Source organism: Ilyonectria robusta, assembly GCF_021365365.1.
Source record: "Ilyonectria robusta strain PMI_751 chromosome Unknown BGZ61scaffold_3, whole genome shotgun sequence".
NCBI lineage: Eukaryota > Fungi > Ascomycota > Sordariomycetes > Hypocreales > Nectriaceae > Ilyonectria > Ilyonectria robusta.
Window position 1 is genome coordinate 2,750,655 of NW_025764437.1, and position 21,309 is coordinate 2,771,963.

At 55.5% G+C, this 21,309-nt stretch overlaps 11 protein-coding genes across 11 annotated transcripts; 4 read left to right on the top strand and 7 right to left on the bottom strand.

The window, feature by feature from the left end:
- Window positions 1-1,658: 1,658 nt before the first annotated feature.
- Window positions 1,659-2,243, bottom strand: BGZ61DRAFT_473823 (uncharacterized protein; the record flags this gene model as incomplete). The annotated part of the gene is made up of 1 exon (XM_046248503.1): window positions 1,659-2,243. The coding sequence occupies one exon, from the start codon at window positions 2,241-2,243 to the stop codon at window positions 1,659-1,661; it is 585 nt and encodes a 194-aa protein (XP_046110002.1).
- Window positions 2,244-2,644: 401 nt separating this feature from the next.
- BGZ61DRAFT_443915 (armadillo-type protein) lies at window positions 2,645-4,985 on the bottom strand. The gene has a single exon (XM_046244932.1). It carries the CDS (start codon window positions 4,904-4,906, stop codon window positions 2,795-2,797), a length of 2,112 nt encoding a protein of 703 aa, XP_046110003.1. The 5' UTR covers window positions 4,907-4,985; the 3' UTR covers window positions 2,645-2,794.
- Window positions 4,986-5,286: 301 nt separating this feature from the next.
- On the bottom strand, window positions 5,287-7,423 carry BGZ61DRAFT_412979 (pyridoxal phosphate-dependent transferase). The gene is made up of 4 exons (XM_046243303.1): window positions 7,162-7,423; window positions 6,816-7,103; window positions 6,719-6,763; window positions 5,287-6,672 (listed from the first exon to the last, which is right to left on the bottom strand). Exons 1-4 carry the CDS (start codon window positions 7,237-7,239, stop codon window positions 5,554-5,556), a joined length of 1,530 nt encoding a protein of 509 aa, XP_046110004.1. The 5' UTR covers window positions 7,240-7,423; the 3' UTR covers window positions 5,287-5,553.
- Window positions 7,424-8,407: 984 nt separating this feature from the next.
- Window positions 8,408-9,219, bottom strand: BGZ61DRAFT_560960 (uncharacterized protein; the record flags this gene model as incomplete). Its single annotated transcript, XM_046255799.1, has 2 exons — window positions 8,986-9,219; window positions 8,408-8,893 (listed from the first exon to the last, which is right to left on the bottom strand). Exons 1-2 carry the CDS (start codon window positions 9,085-9,087, stop codon window positions 8,408-8,410), a joined length of 588 nt encoding a protein of 195 aa, XP_046110005.1. The 5' UTR covers window positions 9,088-9,219.
- A 1,165-nt stretch (window positions 9,220-10,384) lies between these two features.
- On the top strand, window positions 10,385-11,188 carry BGZ61DRAFT_341789 (ras small GTPase, ras subfamily; the record flags this gene model as incomplete). The annotated part of the gene is made up of 1 exon (XM_046239447.1): window positions 10,385-11,188. One exon carries the CDS (start codon window positions 10,385-10,387, stop codon window positions 11,186-11,188), a length of 804 nt encoding a protein of 267 aa, XP_046110006.1.
- Window positions 11,189-11,526: 338 nt separating this feature from the next.
- Window positions 11,527-12,922, bottom strand: BGZ61DRAFT_137096 (AMMECR1 domain-containing protein). Its single transcript, XM_046237242.1, has 2 exons — window positions 11,922-12,922; window positions 11,527-11,836 (listed from the first exon to the last, which is right to left on the bottom strand). The coding sequence occupies exon 1, from the start codon at window positions 12,734-12,736 to the stop codon at window positions 11,984-11,986; it is 753 nt and encodes a 250-aa protein (XP_046110007.1). The 5' UTR covers window positions 12,737-12,922; the 3' UTR covers window positions 11,527-11,836; window positions 11,922-11,983.
- A 509-nt stretch (window positions 12,923-13,431) lies between these two features.
- Window positions 13,432-14,335, top strand: BGZ61DRAFT_137084 (uncharacterized protein). Its single transcript, XM_046237241.1, has one exon. The coding sequence runs from the start codon at window positions 13,717-13,719 to the stop codon at window positions 14,230-14,232; it is 516 nt and encodes a 171-aa protein (XP_046110008.1). The 5' UTR covers window positions 13,432-13,716; the 3' UTR covers window positions 14,233-14,335.
- Window positions 14,336-14,438: 103 nt separating this feature from the next.
- On the top strand, window positions 14,439-14,674 carry BGZ61DRAFT_528425 (uncharacterized protein; the record flags this gene model as incomplete). Its single annotated transcript, XM_046253250.1, has 2 exons — window positions 14,439-14,499; window positions 14,562-14,674. The coding sequence occupies 2 exons, from the start codon at window positions 14,439-14,441 to the stop codon at window positions 14,672-14,674; spliced, it is 174 nt and encodes a 57-aa protein (XP_046110009.1).
- Window positions 14,675-14,928: 254 nt separating this feature from the next.
- BGZ61DRAFT_443921 (uncharacterized protein) lies at window positions 14,929-15,582 on the bottom strand. The gene has a single exon (XM_046244933.1). The coding sequence runs from the start codon at window positions 15,573-15,575 to the stop codon at window positions 15,057-15,059; it is 519 nt and encodes a 172-aa protein (XP_046110010.1). The 5' UTR covers window positions 15,576-15,582; the 3' UTR covers window positions 14,929-15,056.
- Window positions 15,583-17,247: 1,665 nt separating this feature from the next.
- Window positions 17,248-18,454, top strand: BGZ61DRAFT_528426 (uncharacterized protein; the record flags this gene model as incomplete). The annotated part of the gene is made up of 3 exons (XM_046253251.1): window positions 17,248-17,438; window positions 17,518-17,742; window positions 17,803-18,454. 3 exons carry the CDS (start codon window positions 17,248-17,250, stop codon window positions 18,452-18,454), a joined length of 1,068 nt encoding a protein of 355 aa, XP_046110011.1.
- Window positions 18,455-19,670: 1,216 nt separating this feature from the next.
- Window positions 19,671-20,786, bottom strand: BGZ61DRAFT_443924 (uncharacterized protein). Its single transcript, XM_046244934.1, has one exon. The coding sequence runs from the start codon at window positions 20,693-20,695 to the stop codon at window positions 19,916-19,918; it is 780 nt and encodes a 259-aa protein (XP_046110012.1). The 5' UTR covers window positions 20,696-20,786; the 3' UTR covers window positions 19,671-19,915.
- Window positions 20,787-21,309: the final 523 nt, after the last annotated feature.

Below are 21,309 nucleotides of genomic sequence, written 5' to 3' on the forward strand. Positions count from 1 at the left end.
GCGTCTTGCATCACAAGCCATCACAAGTCCCCAAGTTTTCCCAACCAGAAAATGATTTCCCCCGACGGAGATCATCCGGTGACAGGGTTTGCCATGCTGTAATCGGCCCCACCCTTCCAGGGTCCTAGACAGGTTTTTACTCTGTCCTTCAGCCGTATTGTCGATCTGCCGAATTCCAGCCCAAAGCAACGGTTCACGACGGAGCCATGAGCGAGCGGTGACGTATCGGAAACAAACCTCTTCATGAGACAACCGAGCCGCCGTAAAGCGCTACGAAAGGCCTGGGAGCTTTGCTCCGCCAAATCCAACTCTCAGTGGCGACGCGCTCTACCCCAGTTTTATCTTCCTCCTCACAGTCTCCTCCATCACTACAGACTTTCTCCTCTGCATATGCAATAACCTATTCTCTTCCACCATCTTTCAGCAAACCTCGGCTTAGCCGGGTACCCGAGATGCAGCATGATACCAAAAACATAACCTGACATTGCGACTGCCCTGCCGGTACCCGAAACCTTACAGAGCTGTCCATCCGACTGGCTGAAGACACATTCTGCTGCGGATACCATCCATCCCTCTTGCTATCTCGGCAGCTCACGCCTAGAAACACTGTGGGATGGTACGATTCAGAAACGCCTTCAGACCCTAGAACGTGCGGGATGGCGTCGCCCCGGACGGTTGACGAGCTTGACACCAAGCGTGGAACAGGGTAGTCGTCTTCCTCGGGTGCCTTCGTCCTGGGACGGCTTTACGAAGCTTCAAGATGGTGGCACCGACTTACTCCTTCAGTGTAGAATCCCGGATGAGGATAAGTATAGAGGGCAGTGATTGGCAGGTTTCCCCTGAACTTTACTAAAGCCCCGACATTCTTCGCAAATCTCAAGCGGCAAATCCAAGATCCAGTCGTTAGCGCAACGAGCTTCGCATCGCTTCGCCGTCGGCCGTCTTAATCCACTTCCCGTACCATCAACGCGATAGCGATTGGGTTTCTGCGACGGGCGTCCTCAGCCCACCTCGGATGCATCTTTGAGGTGAACTTTCTGGCGACATGTGGGGACTACAACATCCGGGCCTATTTTCTCCACGGCACCTTCCAGCTACCGAGAACCCTTGATCCTTGGTTCTGCGACAAGAGCCCGAGCGAAATCTGTGGGCGACTCTCAAAAGTAAATCCGGGGAATTTCAGACTTTCCAATTCACCGTGGCACTGGAATTTCCCGGTATGGGCACTTCAATTGAGAGCGATCTTCTTCTCATCTATTATGATTATAGAACGAGACGTGTCTAACCACAGATGCTACCCAGCCATGGGCATTTTTGTTCTACCTTGAAGGCCGCCATTCATCCACCAGCTTTCTAATCTCCAATCTTTTCTGGCCCAAATAGGAACGTGCCTCCTGTGTTGTTGTGAGCCCTAGTTCCTTGCTTCAAGTTCAAGGGATGTACTTACCGCCTCTAAAAGCAGATCCTGTTCAGACGTTGTCGAGATGAATCATTCCCTCATGTGAAGCGGAGGATAACCAAGTGATCAAGGCAACTTAGCCATGATGTTGTCTCTGGTTGCGTTGCTGTTGGGCCTGGAAACCGGGGTGGAGGGTTCCCTGTGGTGGCTGGGTGACATCGTGGTGAACCGCTGGCATACTCTGCTCAACGTTCGGTTCCTAGCCGTACGCAGCAATCGAAGGGGTGGTGTGCACGCCCTCATTAGCCGGGACTCCTGTCGCGACACCCGCCCCGTTCCATGGAATTGAGCAGTTGTCGTGAGTCGTTGGGTGGACGCTCGACGGAGATTGTTCAACTGCTCGATGAGGATGAAGGGGATACGACTGCAGAGTTGCAGCCCCAACGGTGGTTCCAAAATGACCGGATGAAAGATGACCATAGTACTCCTGAGTGCTGCCTGGAGTGTAACCAAGAAAGGTATGAGGGTTGCCAGTGTTGGTAAATTGCGTGGGAGGGATTCGATTTTGGTCCGTTGTGGCCCAGTTGACAGCCGGGCTATCCAATTGGGCATCTTGAACGAATGGGTAACCGGATGGCAAAGAAAACTGTCCAGCAGGCGGTTTGGATGCCTTGGGTGTGGCATCACCATCAGGACCCATCCCAGACATAGTCATCTGTTGGTCCTGAGGCGTACCAGCGCGAGGTGTCCCACCCCTGGGCCGTTTGTATCTCGCCCGGAGACCGGTGTCAGACCCAGGAGCCCCAGGAGCGATTCCGGTGCAATCGTATCTACCACGAGGCATAACGAAGGATGATGCAAGCAAACCTCGTGTGGTTGAAGGTTTGTGAGAGGGATACGCCAGGCGTGTGAGATGAGACAGGCCGTCATTTTAATAGTGACAGCGAGGCAAGCTGCCATGGGTTGATATCGGAAACTGAGGTGAGTCTGAGATGCCCGCCAAGATTGGAACAATAGGTATGAATGCATCGTGAATACCTGCATACAGGTGGGACCCATACTTGGAGAACAATACAAGATAAATTCCTCAATATAGTAGGTCCGCTATTCACATTGACTTGCTATTGTTGAGCGGACGCCTGCCACTTACACCGACTCACTGCAATGGCATCCCTTTACTGAGGCTCGCCATGATGGCTGCAACCATGCCGTGTGCTTAGGCGGACTACGGGCGATTTTGATAACCATGCTTTCAGCGTATTCAAGAAGCTAGCGATTTGTGATAATAAGATGTTACATTCGCATTAATGTCCTAACGCGCTCTAGTTTTTACTCTCCTGTGCCAAGGTGATTGTATATTTTTTTGCCCATCAACCTTCCGGGTATCAGCTCCGATTATTGCTCGGCCTCGGCCTTCTCAACAGTTTCGCTCCTCTCCTTGTTTTTGCTTCTCCTCTCTCTCCACCCCTCGTCTCCCTGCGGCTTCTCAAAGCCCTTGCCTCCTCGCGGTCCCTTGGCTCCCTTGGCGGGAGCACTGGGCTCCGGCTGGACGTCGACCTCCCTCATCCAGACCTTCCAGTCTCCGCGCCTCGTCTTCCACGTGTCGCCCTTCCAAGTCCTCCACACGCTCCGGCCCATCCAGCTGTCTCGCAGCTCGCCCTCGTGCTGGCCGAGCGTCGACATGATGCTTTCCTTCATGTGGAACGGGATGCTGCGCTCCTTGCCCTTGCTGGGCACCTCGACGATGGCGTTGATGAGGTTGTGGCCGAACTGCGAGACGGCGAGCTCGGGGATGTGCGGCAGGAGGGCGCTGACTATGGACTTGTGGAAGGCGGGGTTTGAAGAGGGTGTCGCTAGGGCGGCGGTGAGGACGGTGACGGTCGGCATTGATGTGGTGGCAAGACGGACGAGATGCTCTGGTGAAATGGCGAGGAGCGACTCCTGGACGCCCTTGGTGGGGCCGGGAATTGCGAGGATGGTGGTGAGTAGTTGTGCGCCGTGAGATTGGATGGCGTATTCGTTCTTGGAGAGTTGCTGGATATCCTTCTTCTTCTTCTTCTCCTTATCATCGTCCTTGAATCCGCACAGAGTGATGATCAAGTCGGCCGGTGTTGCACCGGCTCCTTCCTTGAGCCCCTTCATGAGTTTCTTGATCTCTTCGTTTGCACCACGAGCGAAGCATCGGTCGAAGAGAGTCTTGAGGACGTTGAACCTCGATTTGGCTACCAGCTGGGGGGTGGTGGGGGCAATCTGCTCCACGGCCGTTACCAGATCTTCCTTGCTTAGTCGGTTTAGCACTCGGATGGCTGCATAAGACGAGACGTCGTTGCGGACGTATCCTTGTATCCTGGGAAGGAAGACGTTCTGGTTCAGGGACTTGAAGATCTTGCCGGGGGCGTGGGTGATGAGCGTCTCGACTAGTCGGGAGCCAATCTGGTCGTAAATCATGCTGTTGATGAATTGGGATGCCTCTGACGAGTCGTCGGTCAAAGTCTGGGGAGCACCAGGTAGGAGCTGGTACAACAGGGTGGGCCCTGAGGACTCTGACGTCTTGTCAGCCTTGTTGAGCGTCAGATCAAGCTCCAGGAGGAGCTGTAGCGTTGGGTTGCCCATGGGGTGTGTGGCCATGACCCTCAAGCTGGTGGCGTCCATGCCGGAGGTTGAGTCCTGGATGATCTTCTTGGTTGCCATCATGAACGACTCGGGGACCGCTCGCATGCCCTTGTTCGCCTCATCCACCGCATTACCTCCCGCAACGGAGATGTTCTCCTTGTTTTTGCTCTTGATAAGGGTCTTGACTGAGGAATCGTCCAGAGGTCGACCGGACAGAACGAGGAGGAGAACACGCATGGTATGCGAGGCAAAACGATCGGTGATCAGGTATCCCAGGCCACCCTCCAACTCGTCGAGTGTTGCCAGAAAGAGTCCTTCCATGGATGATTCCGGCTTCTGCGACTCCACATCCGCGCCCTTGGTATCCATGACAAACCCAGTCAGCTCCTGCGACACCACGCCCGCCGACCGTAGGAAGAGTGCCTCGCAGCAATGGCTCGCAAATCGGTGCTGTACGAGCGACAGGAAGTGGCCGGCGAAGGCCTCAAACAGGTGCTTCTTTTGCGCCGTGTTTGCGAGCTGGATGAGGCGCTCCATCAATCGCGAACACGATTGGCTGCTGGCCAGCTTGAGCTCCTTGCCCACAGCCTCCTTGTAGACGTTCAGGAGGAAGACGTCGCGCTCATCGGCGGTCGGGAACTGGTTCAGCTCGAGGAGCTCGTCGGCGCGGCGGAAGTACTCCTGCTCGTCTTCGGCCAGCATGCCGAAGAACTCCTTCTCGCCGAATCCATTCTGGTGTATGCCGGTGGCGCCCTCCTCGTAGTCCTGGCCATCGTCGGTGGTTCGCTGGCGCTTCGACTCCTTCTCAGTGTTGTCCTGGGGTTCGACCTCTTCGCGACGCTTGCGTTTGCGCTCCTCGCGGCCAGCGCCTCGCTTTGTACGGGGCTTCGGCATTGTATCTGTGCGATTGAGTGAGTGAGTCGATGTCGTGAAGGTTGTAAACTCGAGGACTTGGTGGGGTGGTTGGTCGTCCAGAAAGTTTTCCAAAAAATTTGGCGTCAAGCCGGCGATGGTTCTTATCGATAAGGCCCACCACCGGCTCCACGGCAGAGGCCCGGTCGTCTCCACCAGCGCCGTTACATGTCCGTCTCATGATGAATCTGCCCCCAAAGTCGGTACCAGGGTTCAATCTAAAGATTGATCACTCGGTTAGAGATTTCATTAAATAAGACCAATCCTTAGTATTTGTGTTCCTTACAATTTTTTCAGCTAGATTTAAGAATAACGGGAGACTTTTAGCATAAGATTGTACCCTTTCAGCTAACATTATGATTTTGTCCGAACATACTTTATTCTACGTCTAGATAATTGCCCTCTCGGGTCTAGATCTAATCATGAGCCATGGGTTTCGCAACTCTCAACCTCTCCAGTGTCAGCTTCCTATCGGACTCCATCGAGGGCGAGGCCAACAAGCCAGTCTATCCTCGACACGAACAGACCCTCCTTTTCTCATCGTATATCTAAGTTTCAATCTAATCCTTTGATCCCAGCCATTTTCAGTAACATGTGTAAGAAGTCTAGTCATCTCGGTGTAGTCTAATCTAGAATCCCTCTGTTCCGACCTCCTCGAGCCCCTTGACCAACCCCTCGACCGTTCCCTTGAGAGTCTGGCAATTGACAACGACGCGGAAAAAGCTACCCTTGGGCCCAGGCGCGTAGTCGACCATGTAGCCCCTGAGAATCATCTTCTCAACCATCGTCTTGGTCCGCAGCGTGTTCGTCTCCTTGTCTTCGGACAAGTCTCCACCGGGAGCATAGTAGAAGCATACCTGCAAGCATGGCGGAGGATCTTGAGACACAAGCACAAAGTTGTCGCTCTGCTTGACGAGGCTGGCGAGGTAGGCAGCCTGGTCAAAGGCATGGTTGATTTGCTTCTCGAAGCCAGCGGCTCCGTAGTAGATCCACGCAAGTGCAAGCTTCAAGCTGTCGCCACGCCGGCCGCACTGCAGCGTCAGATCCGCAAGATCGAAGAAGTCATCGCCCTCGTTGGTATGGAAGAGGTATCCAGCAGCAGTGCTGTTAGCCTTGTTAAAGGCGTTCAGGTCAGGCCCGAGAAGGAACGAGCAGGTGACCGGAATGTTCATCATCTTGTGTGGGTTGACAGTCAGCGAGTTGGCGAGATGGGAACCCTTCAGCTTCCACTGCTGCTTAGCCGAGAAGATAGCGGGACCTCCCCAGCTGGCGTCAATGTGCATCCACAATCCAAACTCTTTGCAGATCTTAGAGATCTCCTCGAATGGCTCATATGATCCCATGACAGTCGTACCAGCAGTTGAGTTGACATAAAATGGGGTCTTGCCTTCAGCCTTGGCACGGACGACCGACTCTCGTAGCGCATCGGGCTTCATACATCCATACTCATCAACAGCAACGGGCCAGACGCTGTCGGAGCCCAGTCCGCATATCATAGCACTCTTTTCAACAGAGTAATGACCATGTGCACTTGTAAAGACAACAAAGTCATGCTTGTTTCCTGCAGTCCTGCACTCAGGGTACAAGGTGTTGCGAGCGATAACCATCGAAGTCAGGTTGGACGAGCTTCCGCCCTGACAGGTAACACCGCCTGCACGGGGCCCCGTGAAACCGAACAGATGTGCAAGTGTCTTGGCAGTAGCTTTCTCAACTATGGTCAAAGCAGGCGAAACTTGGAACACGTGCAACTAGGGAGTGTTAGTGGGGTGCATGGATAGTGTGACGGAGGCTTACATTGGTGTTTAGCACGGAAAGAACCATATCTGACACAACACCGACCTGTATAAACCAGTGAGTACAGACACCAGAAAAGCCCAACAATAAAACCCACGGCATTTGTGCTTGCATAGAGCTTATCCAGGAACCCCTGGTCCCAAGTGTTGACACTGTACTGGAGAACCTGCTGAATGACCTCTAGGAGACCCTCCTTGCCCTGTCCCTGATTGGGTAGAGAGAACTTCATTTTCGCAGCCAACTCCTGCGGCTTATTGAAGTCAACGAGGACATTGTTCACACGGCCGGTCTTGTCGGGGACCATATTGCCAGTGGCCCGCTCTGATGCGGCGTCATCGGCGGCCTGGATGAAAGGGACGATGAGACCTCGGACAGCACCAATCAACTGGGTAGGAATGTCAGTGGCAGATCGATATTGGACCCCGGTCGAACAGATGTCTTACATCGTTCACTTCCTCAGCCCTATGGAGGGTAGAGGAGGGGTTCCCGTTGGCGGGATGACTCCCGTTGGGCACAGTCATGGTGGTGCAGGTGGACGGTCAGACGCTACAAACTGGGGGAGTCATGTATCACACGCCAATAAAAATCTGGAAAAATCAAAGACTGCGTCCCAGAAAACAGAAGTGCACTTGAAAAATCGAAGATGACGAGATGGATAAAGTCAACGACGTGACAAAATCTCGTGACCGAGGGATTTCTATTCTACCGAGTCTTTACCGGATTGAATGACTGGAGGTGATGGCGCCGAGCCACGGCAGGAGCCTAGGGATGACTCGACGTCAGACGAGTTGCCGCGGATGTTGTTTCTTAGCGGTTGGCCAAGACCGCTGGAGGAGACATGTTCATCCAACTGAGATGGTTTTGGAGGGCTTCCTTGTGCAGGAGCCACTTTGGCGGGTCAGACAAGGGACGACTTCAACTCGGCAACCTGGGCGCATCCGGTTTCCAAACTTAACTGGCAGCATTGTGTTCCGCAATGGCATGATAATGCATCGTTATAGGGGGAAACAGAAAATAAAAACGGCGTCCCCAGGTTCGTATCCCTTTCACGTGAAAGGAGTCGAACGATGAGGCACCGGGATCCCGGTCCAATACTTTGGGGGTTGAGAGACGCACTGGCAGGCTTTCTCGCACACGGAGCCGAAGACGGCACTTCACTGAGGGGTAGACGGACGCTTGGGTGAGGGGGGGAAGAGGCGTCATATAAAGAAACCCAAATATGCCTCGGGAAATACGCAAAGCCGGCAGACCGTCAGCTTCGCATGAGAGAACCTGAGGTTGGCCGAGTTGAAGTCGTCACTCTTCTATGGCGCCGGAATCGATGGATGGATTGACGATGAAGCATGTTGATAACGCTGTCTGTGCGCGGAAGTCAATTTACGCGACTGACAAGGGGTCACGTAACGCATCATATCAAAGAGTAGGTAGAGGAAACAAAGGAGACAGGAAAAGAAGACAAGAGGAGCGATTGTTTCTTGTCGATCGAGTCCCGATGAGGGAACTTTACACGTCCGCAGAGGCGCGTGAAGCGGCAAGAGTGATACATGGCTTCATTTATTGCGCCGCCCCAACAAATGCACGCCCGTCACATTCACATACTTCGCCTTGCATCTCCGGCCATTGCCTGCAGCGCCCGCACGCAGTCGCTGCTGAAGCAGATTGGCCTTGGTCATCGTGGCAGCACCCATTTCACGTCTTCCCCCCGGAGATTGAAGGGCTGCCGAGGGAAGTGAGCGCGCGAGGCGACAAGGAGGGGGGGACGAGCGCAGCAGTCAACTCTCTCCCACCCCCGGTCACCACGTTTTCCGGATTCCGCGCTGGACTTGCGACGGCGCGTACCTTATTGAACCCTCTTTGACACGAAAGAACGTGGACGTGGACGAAGAGCACGTCTTCTTGGATGATGAGCGCAGCGGGTTTGTAAATTGCAGCTCTCCACCTCGCGTGCGACGCCGACGATATGGGGAATTGGCGCGAAGCATCTGTTGGAACAAGTCGAAGCCCAGCCAAGAACCCGGGGCGCGGTCGATGATGAGCGTCTGGCCGATCAACTGCCGTATTCAGAGCTCCCACGCGGAATGGCCGTTTAGACCCAGGGGTATCCCGAAGCTTCCATCTCTTTAGCCTCCCGGGGGTCCACCACCGTCCCACACCCATCGCCGTTGAGGATCTGGGCTGTCGGTTTCAGGCGCATTTTAGGCCTGGTTGGCCATGTTTTTCCCGGTCCTGCGCCATCTGCTGGGCAATGCAAAGCCTGGGATGCGGACCAGGAGGGCGTCCAGGGCGAGCAACGAGGTTGCCAGAGCTGGATAAACGGCTGGGCCACCACTCCCACATTCGACACCGGCGCTCTCCTTTTGCATTGACATCGTTCAGAGTTGGTGTGCCATTCATTTAGCTGGTGCTGGGTTTCTTTGCCAGCCTGGTGCCCAAGAGGTCCATTCATTATTAGCTACAGTGGGCTGCCTGCTACGCATCCGCTCCCCTTGCTTTTGCTTTGCCATGGCCGCCAGACGCAGTATAGCTTCCCTTTAGTGCCGGGCACTGCTGGATTCTGGGTGGGCGTTTCTGGGTCTCTAGCTTTGGGCGTCTTCGTGTCGCCCCTCGGATGATAAAAAGTCAAGTCTGTGTATCCCTTGTCGGTGGGTTACCTGTCATATCAGTGCCAACCTTTGCCAACCTTGACTTCCCACCACGCCTTCAAGATGGCGAGAAAGGGGGGGCGGGCTGCATCATCGGTTGTCTCATTCCCCGCATAAACAGGCAAAAAAAGAAGAAGAAAAACCCTCTCTAGTCGTCTTCTCGTCATCGACTCTGCCCCAGCCTCTCCCGTCGTCAGACTCCAAGGCCCGTGAGCTCGTGTGGTGGTTGTTGAAGATCGCAGTGTGGCCCGTCCACCGACGCTGGAGCTTCCACCCAGACACCAACCGCCGCCCGCCGCCGCGCCCACACGCCACACGCCACACGTCCCCGGTCTTGTTCCCTCCCCCCAGCAGCTCAGCTAGGTACTGGGTAGAGGTACCTAACACTACCTATTTCAGGTCGCGACGGCCCTCGTGCCGGGTTCCCCAGCGCGCCGCAAGACTTTTCATCTTCTACTACCCATCCTCGTGCTGTGCTTCGGCTTTTTTTGCATTGTGAGTATTCAGACGGAGACGGAAGAATAACCGAAACACCACCAAGGGAAAGGGAACCGACAGTGTTTGTTTCGGCGTCGAATCATTGAGCACCACCAGCGTACTACTGTCTCACAAGTCTCAAGCGCCCGCCTTGAAAACGCCTTGAGAGCGCCTTAGAAGCCGGCCGCGTCCACCAACAACGCTCGAATCCAGACAGCCTCGTTGGCCTCAGGCAGCGCAGCCGACAGCTCGGATCCGAGGCGCATCACCATCTCTCACGAACAGTTGCGACTTGCACCGGACGAGGACGCCCAGCCCCTCGGCAGCAGGGAAGCTCGCCTACACGCAAGACGCCCAACGTCACCCAACGCACGCGACAATCCCGACGAAGCTCTAGACTCGACCTTAGAGCCCGCTCCCGTTCCACCCCCACAACGGAGTGTTCCAGCGTCATCTTCGGTGACGACACTGCTGTAACGGCACTGCTGCAACGTCGACTACTCCCGACCCTTCCTCGGAACTCTCTACCCACCGTACGGTTGCGACAATGGCCACCGAGACGCAGCCTCCCGTCCCCATATCCATCACCATCTGTGGCGACGGCGGCTGCGGTAAATCCTCCATCACCTTGCGCCTGGTTCACTCGCAGTGGACCTCTGACTACGACCCGACCATCGAAGACTCCTACAGCGTCACCCGTCGCATCGATGGCGTCACCTACCACCTGTCGCTGACGGACACGGCCGGCCAGGAGGAGTACCGCGGCATGTGGGCATCGTCCAACCTGGGCGCCGACGCCTTCCTCCTCGTCTACGACATCACCTCGCTCGACTCCCTCGACGCCCTACAGCATTTCGACGAGCTCATCGACATGGAGGCCGAGACCCGTCTCGACAACGCCGACCGCGCCCGTCGCGCCGGCCTCAAACCTGGGCACCACGACACCTCATTTGGCAGCGGCGGCCGCGCCAAGACTGCGCCGCCCGTGAAGCTGGTCGCTGGCAACAAATGCGATCTGCAGGAGAGCCGCCAAGTGCCTGCGGCCAGGGGCCTGGAGTGGGCGCGCAAGCACGGCTGCGGCTTCATGGAGACCAGCGCACGCCTCGAGGTCAACATCGAGGAGACGTTCGCCCTCATCGTGCGCCGCGTCATGGAGGGCCGCCGCCTCGCCGACATGGGCGTCCACGAGAACACCGATCTCAACGCCCGCGGCCAGACGAAGCCCTTGACCCCGCTGCCGGCCGACGCCGATCCCGAGAAGCGCGCACCCGGCGTCCGCGGACCAAATCTGAACGGCGACCGGGTTGGGAAGCCCGACGGTGGCTTTTGGAAGAAGCTGCGCTGTTGGTGAATAAGGTGGCGCAAATAGGGTGACCAGCACCACAAAATGAACAGAAAAAAAGGAGGGAGATGTCGGATTTGCGAGGGATGCGGGCGGCCATCTCTCGTGTGTAGGAGGATGTTACAATACTTGGAATCGTCATATACCAGGGATATCTCGGCGTCTAGGCGAAACATTGGGTCTGGGTTGTGTTGTCTGGGCTGGTGGTTTACCAGCTGCCATGAGGAGTTGTTGTATCTATTCTTTGGTCGGGAACCATCATCAACCTGTCCATCATGTTGCTTCGAGAGATATTAAGCTACCGGATACTGTTCATATACTGTCATTTTCACATCCACAAGGAAGTTGGTTTAGCGGTGATCTAGCATCCTAGGCAGGATACTTGTCCTTGGCAATGCGCCATGGTGGCTAGTCTACGCGCTCGTGCGAATGCAGTTGACGGGTCAGTGAATCGATTTGTGAGGGGCTCCGCCGTTGGAGTGGTCACCATCCCATTTGCCCATGGCCAAGTGTAGCGGCTGTTGGTTAGAATAGCCAGCAAGTCCACAACCAAGGTCAGCTAGATCAACTTGGCCAACTAGGTCTGTAAATCGTCTGTGAATTGCATGAGAAAAGAATGAGTGATGTGTGTATGCCACTCCACAATCCCGACTCTACCTGTCAGTCAATAATAGTAAGAAATAGTCCCCGTAGGCTACTTCTCGCCCAAACGCCGGCCTCTAGTCTACATGTCACGGCTTACCCTCAACTCCATAACCACTGCTGGCCTTGAAGAGCGCCTCTTGCATGTCTCACGTAAGCTGCTCAGTCTTGAAGACCCTCCCGCCACTTCTTGTAGTCATCGTACTCAAGGATGCTCTTCTTGCCCTGATAGCGGGTGATTTTGAGCTCCAAGTCCTTCCACTGCTTGCGGTTACCCATCCAGCCTGCTTTGCGGATCAGACTGAAGAGAGTCTCATCTTTAGTCCAACCCTGCTCAGAGGCGACGTCGGGTAAGTAAGTCGAGCCGTAGCGGCGACCGCGGTCGTAGAAAGACAGCCGGATGCCATGGACGCCAACGTCCCACTCGTACATGTCGTCGACCTCTTCGAAGTCTGTGAGGAGCGTGACGGCAACTTGCAGAGTTGGTAGCTCGGACTTTCGGATGGGCGAGAAGCGGGTGTCGTGGAGGGCTGAGATCAACGAGTACTCGGGGATGCCCTCTGAGAGCGGCTGGGACTCAAAGGTGCCGATGCACCCGCGCAGTGAGGGCTCGCCGTCCTCCATGGTGTTCCATGTGACGAAAAGGGGAGCAGAAGTGGGAGGGAGCGGCAGGGAAGAGGTAGAAGTGGCGGGGGTCGACGCGGCGAGCGAGGTCGACGAGGACGAAGACGACTCGGTATCAGCGGCAAGACGGCGCAGCGCGGGGTCCTGGAGGCCTTTGGATGCGGCGGACGGAGTAGAGCTGGGGGGAGCGGCCAGGAGCGCCTGGATCTCGTCGAGGGACAAGGGCTTACGGTTGGTGAGGTGCGCCTCGAGGGCGTCGAAGCACGCGAGGCAATGTTCGGTGGTCGCCATCGGGGAAGACGCTGGCCTGACAGGCAAGGTCAGGAGATGGATCGGGAGAGGACACAAGCAGCAGGATATCAAAAGAGACAGTCAACGAGAGATGACGTGCGTCTGACAGAGCAGTAGCAAGCAGACAAGACCGAGTAGCAGAGTAGCAGAGTAGACACTGGGAGTAAGACCAGAGGCACGAGAAGGCAGCGCGGGAGGTGGAGGTGGAGAGCTGAAGTGGAGGTGGAGAGAGGAGAGAAAGCGGAGCGAGGTTGGAGGAGGGGTCGGGGATGACGACGTCAACGGACCAACAGGCGGAAGAGCATCAACGAGCCACCTTACCGGGAAGAAGCGACAAGCCGTGATAGAAGACGGTTGCACAAGGACGCGAAAATGCAAATGAGCAAGAGGCGCGGATACGTCTCCTCGCACGCCTCAGCACGTCTGAGGAGGCACCACATCCCAGGGAAGAAGCCGGCCCAACCCCGCCTTCGGTGCGGCGGCGTGAGGCCCGTGATCAAGTGGTTGAGTGGAGGGTGTGGAGTTGTGATTGCTGTCGGCAGAACGGCGCAGCAACAGGGCGACGGCGGTAATTATTACTGCGCCGTAATAATAGCAATTAACAGCGATGACGATGAGGTTGGTTGGGGAGCGTCACTTCCCGTGTATTGTGCCCCGCGGTTCCAGCCAGCCAAATAGATAGCTGCCGCTGCTCTCGCGACTCTGGCGTCGTGATTAGCTGAAGCTCCAGCTGCGAGAGCTCCCTCACAAAGGTACCTACCTCATATTAGCTGTCTTTGGAGAGGTACATTGATTCCAATTTCTTGCCGACGGGTCATGTCGCATCCTCGGGGCTTATATCATCCCCGTCATGCCATTGCGCTCCGTCTCAATCAGCGACATGAGCAGCCACCGCAAAATATATCCCCGGCGGCCACGGCATCGATCGGAACGCGCGCACGCATTTCGCCGCTGCATCCGTGGCCCAACACAGCATCATTATGCCTGACGGCCTCCTAAGGGGATCATCATTTCGCGTTGGATTTTTTGCTGACAGTGCAGATGCACACGCAGCTCCCTCCCTGCGCCTTGTTTCTCCAGTCCACTCTGCTACCGGATCTTGGTGCTCCGCGAGTATGATCGGCGCCCCCGTCCGCCTAGACGACGATGCACGCGTTTCAGACTCGTCCTCGTCCGCCCCTCAAACAAGCAATGCCGGCGACGATGAAGCGGGTTCACGCAGACCGACAAGCTTTTTTCCCCCTGGATGCTGGGATCTTTCCCCGTCTTTTGCCCTGTCGCGCCTGCGACCCCGTGAAATGCTGCGTCCTCACTGGATGCCGTCCGGACAGTTCAACGCTCAACCGCTCGGCTCACGTCGTCTTCCGGCGCGATCATCGACGCTGTGGCTTGTCTCGAATGGGATCCTGAGACGAGATGAACTTTGCGAGCCGTGGGAGCCGAAGGAATTGAGCAAGGTCGGTGTCAACGACGCTGGATCAGGGGGTTATCAGTAAACAAAACAGCTCCTAGTTGTAAGCCGGCTGCCAACATACAAATATCAAGTCAGGTCGTCACAGTTCGACTGATGCATCACTGTCCTTCACCTCTCTCTCAATACCACTAAGACGACCTTCATCAACTTTCGCTTCATATACCAACTTGATTCTCGTCGCTGGCCGACCTTTTTATTATCTTACAAATACCCGATCTCTACTTCAAGATGCAGTTCTCCATCCTCGCCGTTGTCACTCTCATCAGCGCCGTCATGGCCGCCGGTCCTGGTAAGCACATTTTATCCTCAGCACAAGTGAGGCCAAGACTCAACCAGCTCACACCATTGCAGTCAGACGTCAGACCGTCGATGTCAATGAGGCCTCGATGACCGATGCGGACGGAAACGTGGTAGCCTTCAACTCCAAGGAGGTCTACCAAGCCAACAAGGAAGCTGGCCTCTAGATTGACCACGGTCTCGCTCAACGCCACCAGGGCGTGCGTCTACCCTGCGTGAATTAGATCTATACAAATAATGTCGAGGCAGTCTCAGAGCCTGAGAATGAAGATTTGATGGCTGGGAACGATGTGGCTGGGTCACGGTAGGGCTGCATAAGGATTACACTGAGGTGGAGATGGGATTGGATCAGCCAAAAGGCCATCCATAGACAGACATAACCTTCGAAATGTAACACACAGGGTTCGAGTTACACGGAATAATATTGCCTTCGGGAGCTCCCTCGTCTGACTGCTTGTGCTGCGCCGCGTCATAACATGGAATCATTATGCTTGCCCCTCTTTCTAGTGAGGAACAGCACAACGACCAACAAGATTAGCCCAGCATCCGCTAGAGCAGCTCTCTGCATGACAAGGGAAGCAAGGAGCAGAACGGTGACGGATCGTCAAACTGCGTGGAACCAAACGTGCCAGGTCGTGGCGCTCGTGGCTGCTTCACTCCTCCTCCACCACCACAATGTTCACTTAGAATGGCGCCAGAGGGCGAAGTCAGCCTCGCGCATGGGGCACCACTGTCACAACCAGGCAGCGATTGGAGAGATCCCAGCCAAGCCGCCCGCCCTTGGGACGCGCGTGGCGTCTTGGCCACTTCGAGGGGTCGAAACAGGACGAGCTGAATGGGGCCTGAGACTGTTGAAATCGTGGGCCGGGCGTGCTTGGGCTTGCAGGGCGGCGTCACATCCTGCAAGCCCACTTCAGGCTCTCGGCTGGCACTCGCATCGAGTGACCAAATGAAGAAAATTGCCAGCCAACGAAAAAGGAAAAAAAGGTACCGAGCGGGCGAGCAAGGACGGTGAGCCTGCCTGGCCTCTTCCCGGTCTCTGACTAACCGAGCTGATCTCGGAGACATATCAGGCGGGGAGCGAGAAAAAAAAAAAACATGGCAAGCGTAGAGACGCAGCCTTGACCGCGCCTCGCAAAGCTGCTATTCTGAGGTGCTCATCATCTCATCTCCGCATCTCAAACTCGCCCCAACACCAACCTCGTCCTCTTCTCTCCCTGGACAATTACTCGCTCGTCCCCCAGCACCCTGGCGAGCCCCCACTTGTCTCACAAGTGGTGTAGCTAGCTAGCTGGCAAGGTGGTTGAATAGAGGGTCTTCTTGGTGGACGGCCCGGATCCACGGAAACATAGCCACCCCGCGTAGAGAGGCCTATGAGCAGCCAGCCTCTCGTTCATCCCATGCCCTCCCACGGCCCCATGCTGGTGGCTCGCCAGGCATGCCCAGTTTAGCTCGCCTCTCAGGGCTGAGGTGCGGGGGGTGTGCTACAGACATGCCTGGCAACCTGGGTCTTGAAGGAAGTGAGGGATGATCCGCTGGCTAGTTAACCCAAGTTAACCCAAGTTAACCCAAGTTGCTACGTGGTAAGCCCAAAATTAGCCTTGCCAATGCCGCTGTTGGTCCTGGCCAAGCTGCGCAGCCTCGCGCCGAACCCTGTTGAAGGATCAGTTACGCGTGATTAAGCAAGGTGGAAATGTCCGCAAACTCCGACTCTTGTGCAGGTTCATTCTAACGGCCTGCAACTTGGACTGAGGTACATCACATTTGGGGGCCAGCCGGGGACGAGGTTGGGCGCCTGGAGCCCTAAACTGACGCGCCCTGGACTGAAGCGCCCTACGGACTGCAAAATACTACCCTCCAGTCTCCAATCAAGAGTGGGTGGAGAGTGAACCTGTGAGGGTGAGCCTGTGAGGGCTGGGAAACAACAACACTGCAGAGCCGCACCGGCGCCCCAAAGGTCCAAATCAGCATGGAATCGGTGAGGCGAGCGACTCTGACTGCCACGATTCCACGCAAGGTACCGCTTCTTCGGAGCCGATTCCTACCTAGTTCCACCTGGTTCCTCCCAGATCATCCCAGTTCTGCCACTCTCATGCACTCTACATGCACCCGCTGCCGCTGCTGGTCAGCAAAGCAACCTCTCAGCCGCACCGCTCCATCAGCACTAGGCCAAATTCCAATGCGAAAGCCGGAACCTGAGTCTAGGCGGGCATGACGGCGGACCATGGCCCATTGGACTCTGGAGGCGGTGGCTCATCCTGGCCCTATCCAACCATGGCGCCATGGAGCATGAGAGGGCTGAGCCGGCCCTGCTGCGGGGACGAGTTAGAGACGCTCAAGAGGCCTGGACCAGAGCCGAGACATGGGAGACGTGGGAGATGGCGTCGATGAACCAGCCGGCGCCCTCGAATAAAAGGGCCTGGCTTCCCCCCAGACGTGGAATTCCGTGTGACTGAGGTTTTCTTTGCTGGCCCAAGAGGGAATGTTCCACGATACGCAGTGCGACAGCCTGGAAGTACTATGAGACGCCATCACCGTCTTTGATTGAGTGACACACCGACACCGTTGAGCTGGGACACTCTGGGGAGAGACAGTGACGACCGACAATCGAGCAACGAATTTCGAGTAGCGAATAACGACCTTGCTTTTTCTTTCGACCGGGTCGACGGCTGTCGAGCAGCACACAACCACAACCACAACACAATACATTCCCGTGTTCCACAGAAAAGACTCCCTCATCATGGGGAAACACAGAGCGCAGGCCCAGTTTGACCGCGCTAAATGGCGCCTCGCCCTCCTTCTCCCCATGTGGCTGCTCCAGCTCGGCCTCAACCTGGCCATGGTCGGCCTTTTCGGCTGGAGACTGGGCGACACCCTGAAGACGTACGAGGATCGGGACAAGAAGGGCGAGCTCCCCGTCATCGAGGTCGTGTAAGTCTTTTTTCCCGCAGCTCGCTCACTGCTGCTCTGCTGTTTCGCCGTGAGGGTTTCGCTGACGAGTCCTATGTAGCTGGGAAGCGACCAATGTCGGCTTGGCCTTTGTGGCGTCGGTCTGCACCTTTTACGAGATAGCCAAGTATTCCGCGGAGTCACTGACTCCATGGACGATGCTATTCACACATGTTATGAAATTGACTTGTGCGAGCGCCATTCTCGCCCTGGACGTTGTTGTCTACGTGCAGCGTCACGACCGACACTACTCCCTCATCGGCCTGGGTCTCGACGGTGGTTTCATGTGAGTCTCCCCGACAATACTGTATTTTTAATTTGAAGCAATCGAGCTAACAGATCGCAGCCTCACCGCTCTTATTCTCGTCGTTTACACCATCCGAATCTACCGTCGCCTCTCCGTCTACGACGACTATGCCCACCCGGTCAACGTCAAGCCATTTGGCTTCGCCGATGAGGAACGTGATATCTCGTACCAGAGCAACCTTGGCGGTGTCCGTCCTTCTCTCGAACAGCGGTTTTCCTCGGCATCGTCGCGTATGAGCCTCAGCTCCACCAAGAACGAGCCTATCGAGCTCAACAAGATGGAACGGACGCCGAGCGTATACAGCCACAAGAGGGACACCCAGTTTGATGCCTACGTGGCCCGACGAAACTCGGTCGGCACTGTAGACAGGGCTGTGAGCGGCGAGTTTGGCTGGTCAGGCAGTCCTGTGGATCTCCAAGAAGAGCTGGCGAGGAGGGAGTCTATCGGCACCGGCAATGTCGTCACCCGGCCGAGAGGAGCAAGCATGCCCCGCGCCCCCAGCTGGGCCAGCGACCGAGGCCTAGTCGCGGTACCAGAGGAGGAAGACGAGCCAGCCGACAAGCACGACAAGGCGGCTGAGCACAAGAAAGCTCGCGAGGCCCTCTTGGGAGATACCCCCCGCGAGAGCGTTGACGGCCCCATGGTACACCAGGAGGTGGATTTGGCTGACCCCAGGTGGCGTCAATCATGATCAAAATTTCTCAAGGGGACGTTGCCAACCAGAGGCACACAGGAGACGAGGGCCAAGGCGAATTCCTGTACGACTATACCCATGAAAGACGGCGTTTTGGGGATGGCGGTATTCTAGGATATGACACTTAGAGAAACATAACCAACTACACATGAATCTGATGTCCATTGGGCTTTTTGAAGACAGTCAACCGCTCTTGTGTGTCTTTGATGGCCATTGCAACGTATTGTGAGGGAGGTAGCGGGAGGTTAGAGGTGCCAAATGTCTGCTGCGCATGGATGGTTCTATTTGACTTCAGCATGTACATCCGGAATCGAATCGATATCAGGGTCACTTCCTATGGGCCACGCCAATGAGTGTCAATGCCAGCGGTTAACAAATTCGAACCCTCCAGCTACTATTTCAATCAGTTTTCTTCCATTCCCGTTGCTACTGTTGATGATCGACGACAGTAGCCACAGGGCTAGAGCACACTCGGTCGCTTGACGATAACACCGCCTCCATACGTCAGACCTCACCACCGATCCGAAAGGACCGATGGCTTCGTTAGGAGAAGGAACACCTTAAGGATGTGCCCTGTATTATGTCAGTGAAGGAAAGGAAACGGCGTCGCTCCAGGAGGGTGATCCCTCGTCCAGTTCAGGATATTCCATACCGCGCTGTTGGGTGGTGATCCGGCGTAGATGGAGTCCAGGACATAAGGTGGAATTCCCGAAGACCTCAAAATAAATGCCGCATCACAGTCAGTAACTGTTCGGTAGGCGACTGAATAGATATTTTTACACATACGGCAATACTTGACAGTAGACGACTGGGAGCTCTGAGTCGAGCAGTTCGATAGAGGACAGTGAAAATGGGAGAAGACCCAATTCGCTCAGAATTTATTATGATCATGTACCGCCCAAAAAAAATAGAACTGTTTTTCTCATTACATTCAGTGGTATAATTTCTTTCCAATGTCATTAATGCTTAAAGGACTGAAGACTTGGAGAGTGTTGTCGACAATTGGTCTAGCTAACCTAGAGCCGATGGCCCCAAACGGTAATTATGAATTCGTTCTTGTTTGTTGGAACCATGGGATTTTGGAAGGCAAGGGGCTTGGGATGAGTTTGATGAAGCAGGAGTTTGGTGTTTGATAATGATGTGTCTAGGGTACATGCAATCTGAAGTGTTGTTTCTATCATTGTCATTCATGTAGACGTTAAGCGGCATTAGTGGGCATTAAAAGGGTTCTTTTATGAGAAGGTCGCCTTTTTAAATTACATTCGCTATCAATAAGAATGGTACGCCGAACGTTTGTCGAGATAGTGATTTCGGTTCAACAGAAATCGAAGTCCTTCATCTCATGTTGGCTGAGATACAATCAGTCCACGGCCCACCATTTCCTTGCGGAAGTCTATCATGCCCCTATTATTAAGAGAAATGATATCGCACGCATCAACTTCGGTCCTTCTCAGCCGCTCACCTTCCTTTCCACCGGAGTTTCCCGACCCATGCGGCCCAATTCCTCACCTCGTCCTCTTCTAACAATAGCTCGACGGTGTAGTAATGCCGAGCAAGCTCCTCGTGGTTCTTGAAGTGGTGCACGAAGCGGTGGCACGCACCGCACAACCACGCGACGTTTTGCAAATCCTCCTTCTGGTGCCAGCCACGCTTGACGGCCTTATCGTGTACGAAGCGGGGGATCAGGTGATGGTATGACAGGTTGATCCAGGAGCGGTCGCACAGCTCACACGCGTCGGTGCGGCTTGATTTAGTGCACGGCGGAGCCTCGGTGAGCGGCGTGATGTACGACGTCAGGATCGGGGCAAGGAATGCCTCGGGCGAGGAAGGGAGGCTCGATGTCACCAGGGGGTCGACGCAGATGAGGTTGTAAGTCGTCAGGGTCTCGATAGTGGAAGGGGCCAGGTTGAGCGAAGTCAGGCTGTACTTGGTAAGCGGCAACGAGTACTCCTCCCGCAGAGCCTCCGACTCGCGCCAAGTGCGGTAGTCCAGGGTCTGCAGAGCCGCCGGGAGGCTCTCGAAGATCTCGGTGGCGAGGTAGTCCACAAAATCGGCGAGTTCCTCGGCGTTCTGCTCCGGGCCTGGTGCCGGGGTGGAGGCGGCCGTCACACCATTCGCCTTGCCGCGTCGCCGGCGCTTGGGCGGGTCCGGGGCCGGGGAGGGCGGCTGCAGTAGAGTGGTGGAGAGACAGTCCCTGAAGAGGGTGTAGTTTTCTGCGTTGGCTTCAATGTTTGGCATTGTGCGTAATGTGGTGTGACTTGTTGATGGATTGAGTAATGGGGATGATGGAATAAGTTGTCAGAATCCGAGACTCCGAGATAGCTGCGATAGTGACGCAATTGAGCCAGGAATCTCAGCTTCCACCGCTGAATATCACTTCATTTAAGCAGTTCCAGCAATTATGGTCCATTGCATTGAAGAAGCCGACGCAGCTAATACAGAACGCATTCGAATGGGATCGAGCATCCAAGCTCCAGATCTAGAGCGTTCAGGCCTGGCCGAGGACGCTATGCACAGCCATTAAAACCCCGGCTGAGTCACCGGCCGCTAAAACGCCCAGCTTGTAACAGCGCCTAGGGCCAGACCAGACCTATCGTCACGTAGAATGAGCTGGAGGCGTCAGGCGGCCGTCATCGAGCCGTGCTGCGTGAAGACATGACTCCCTGCCTTGTAATAAATCGTTGGTGCAGGACTTGGTTGATTGGCCTGTTCTGTTAGATGCTTTAAGCATGGAGCTGGCAGGTGAGTGTGGCTAGTGCGGTGAGCCGAATGCCATGGACGGCTGGGCACATTCCCCCGAGGCCGATCTGGGTCGTTGGTTATCCTCTCTGGTGCTTATTACGACTTCCGAG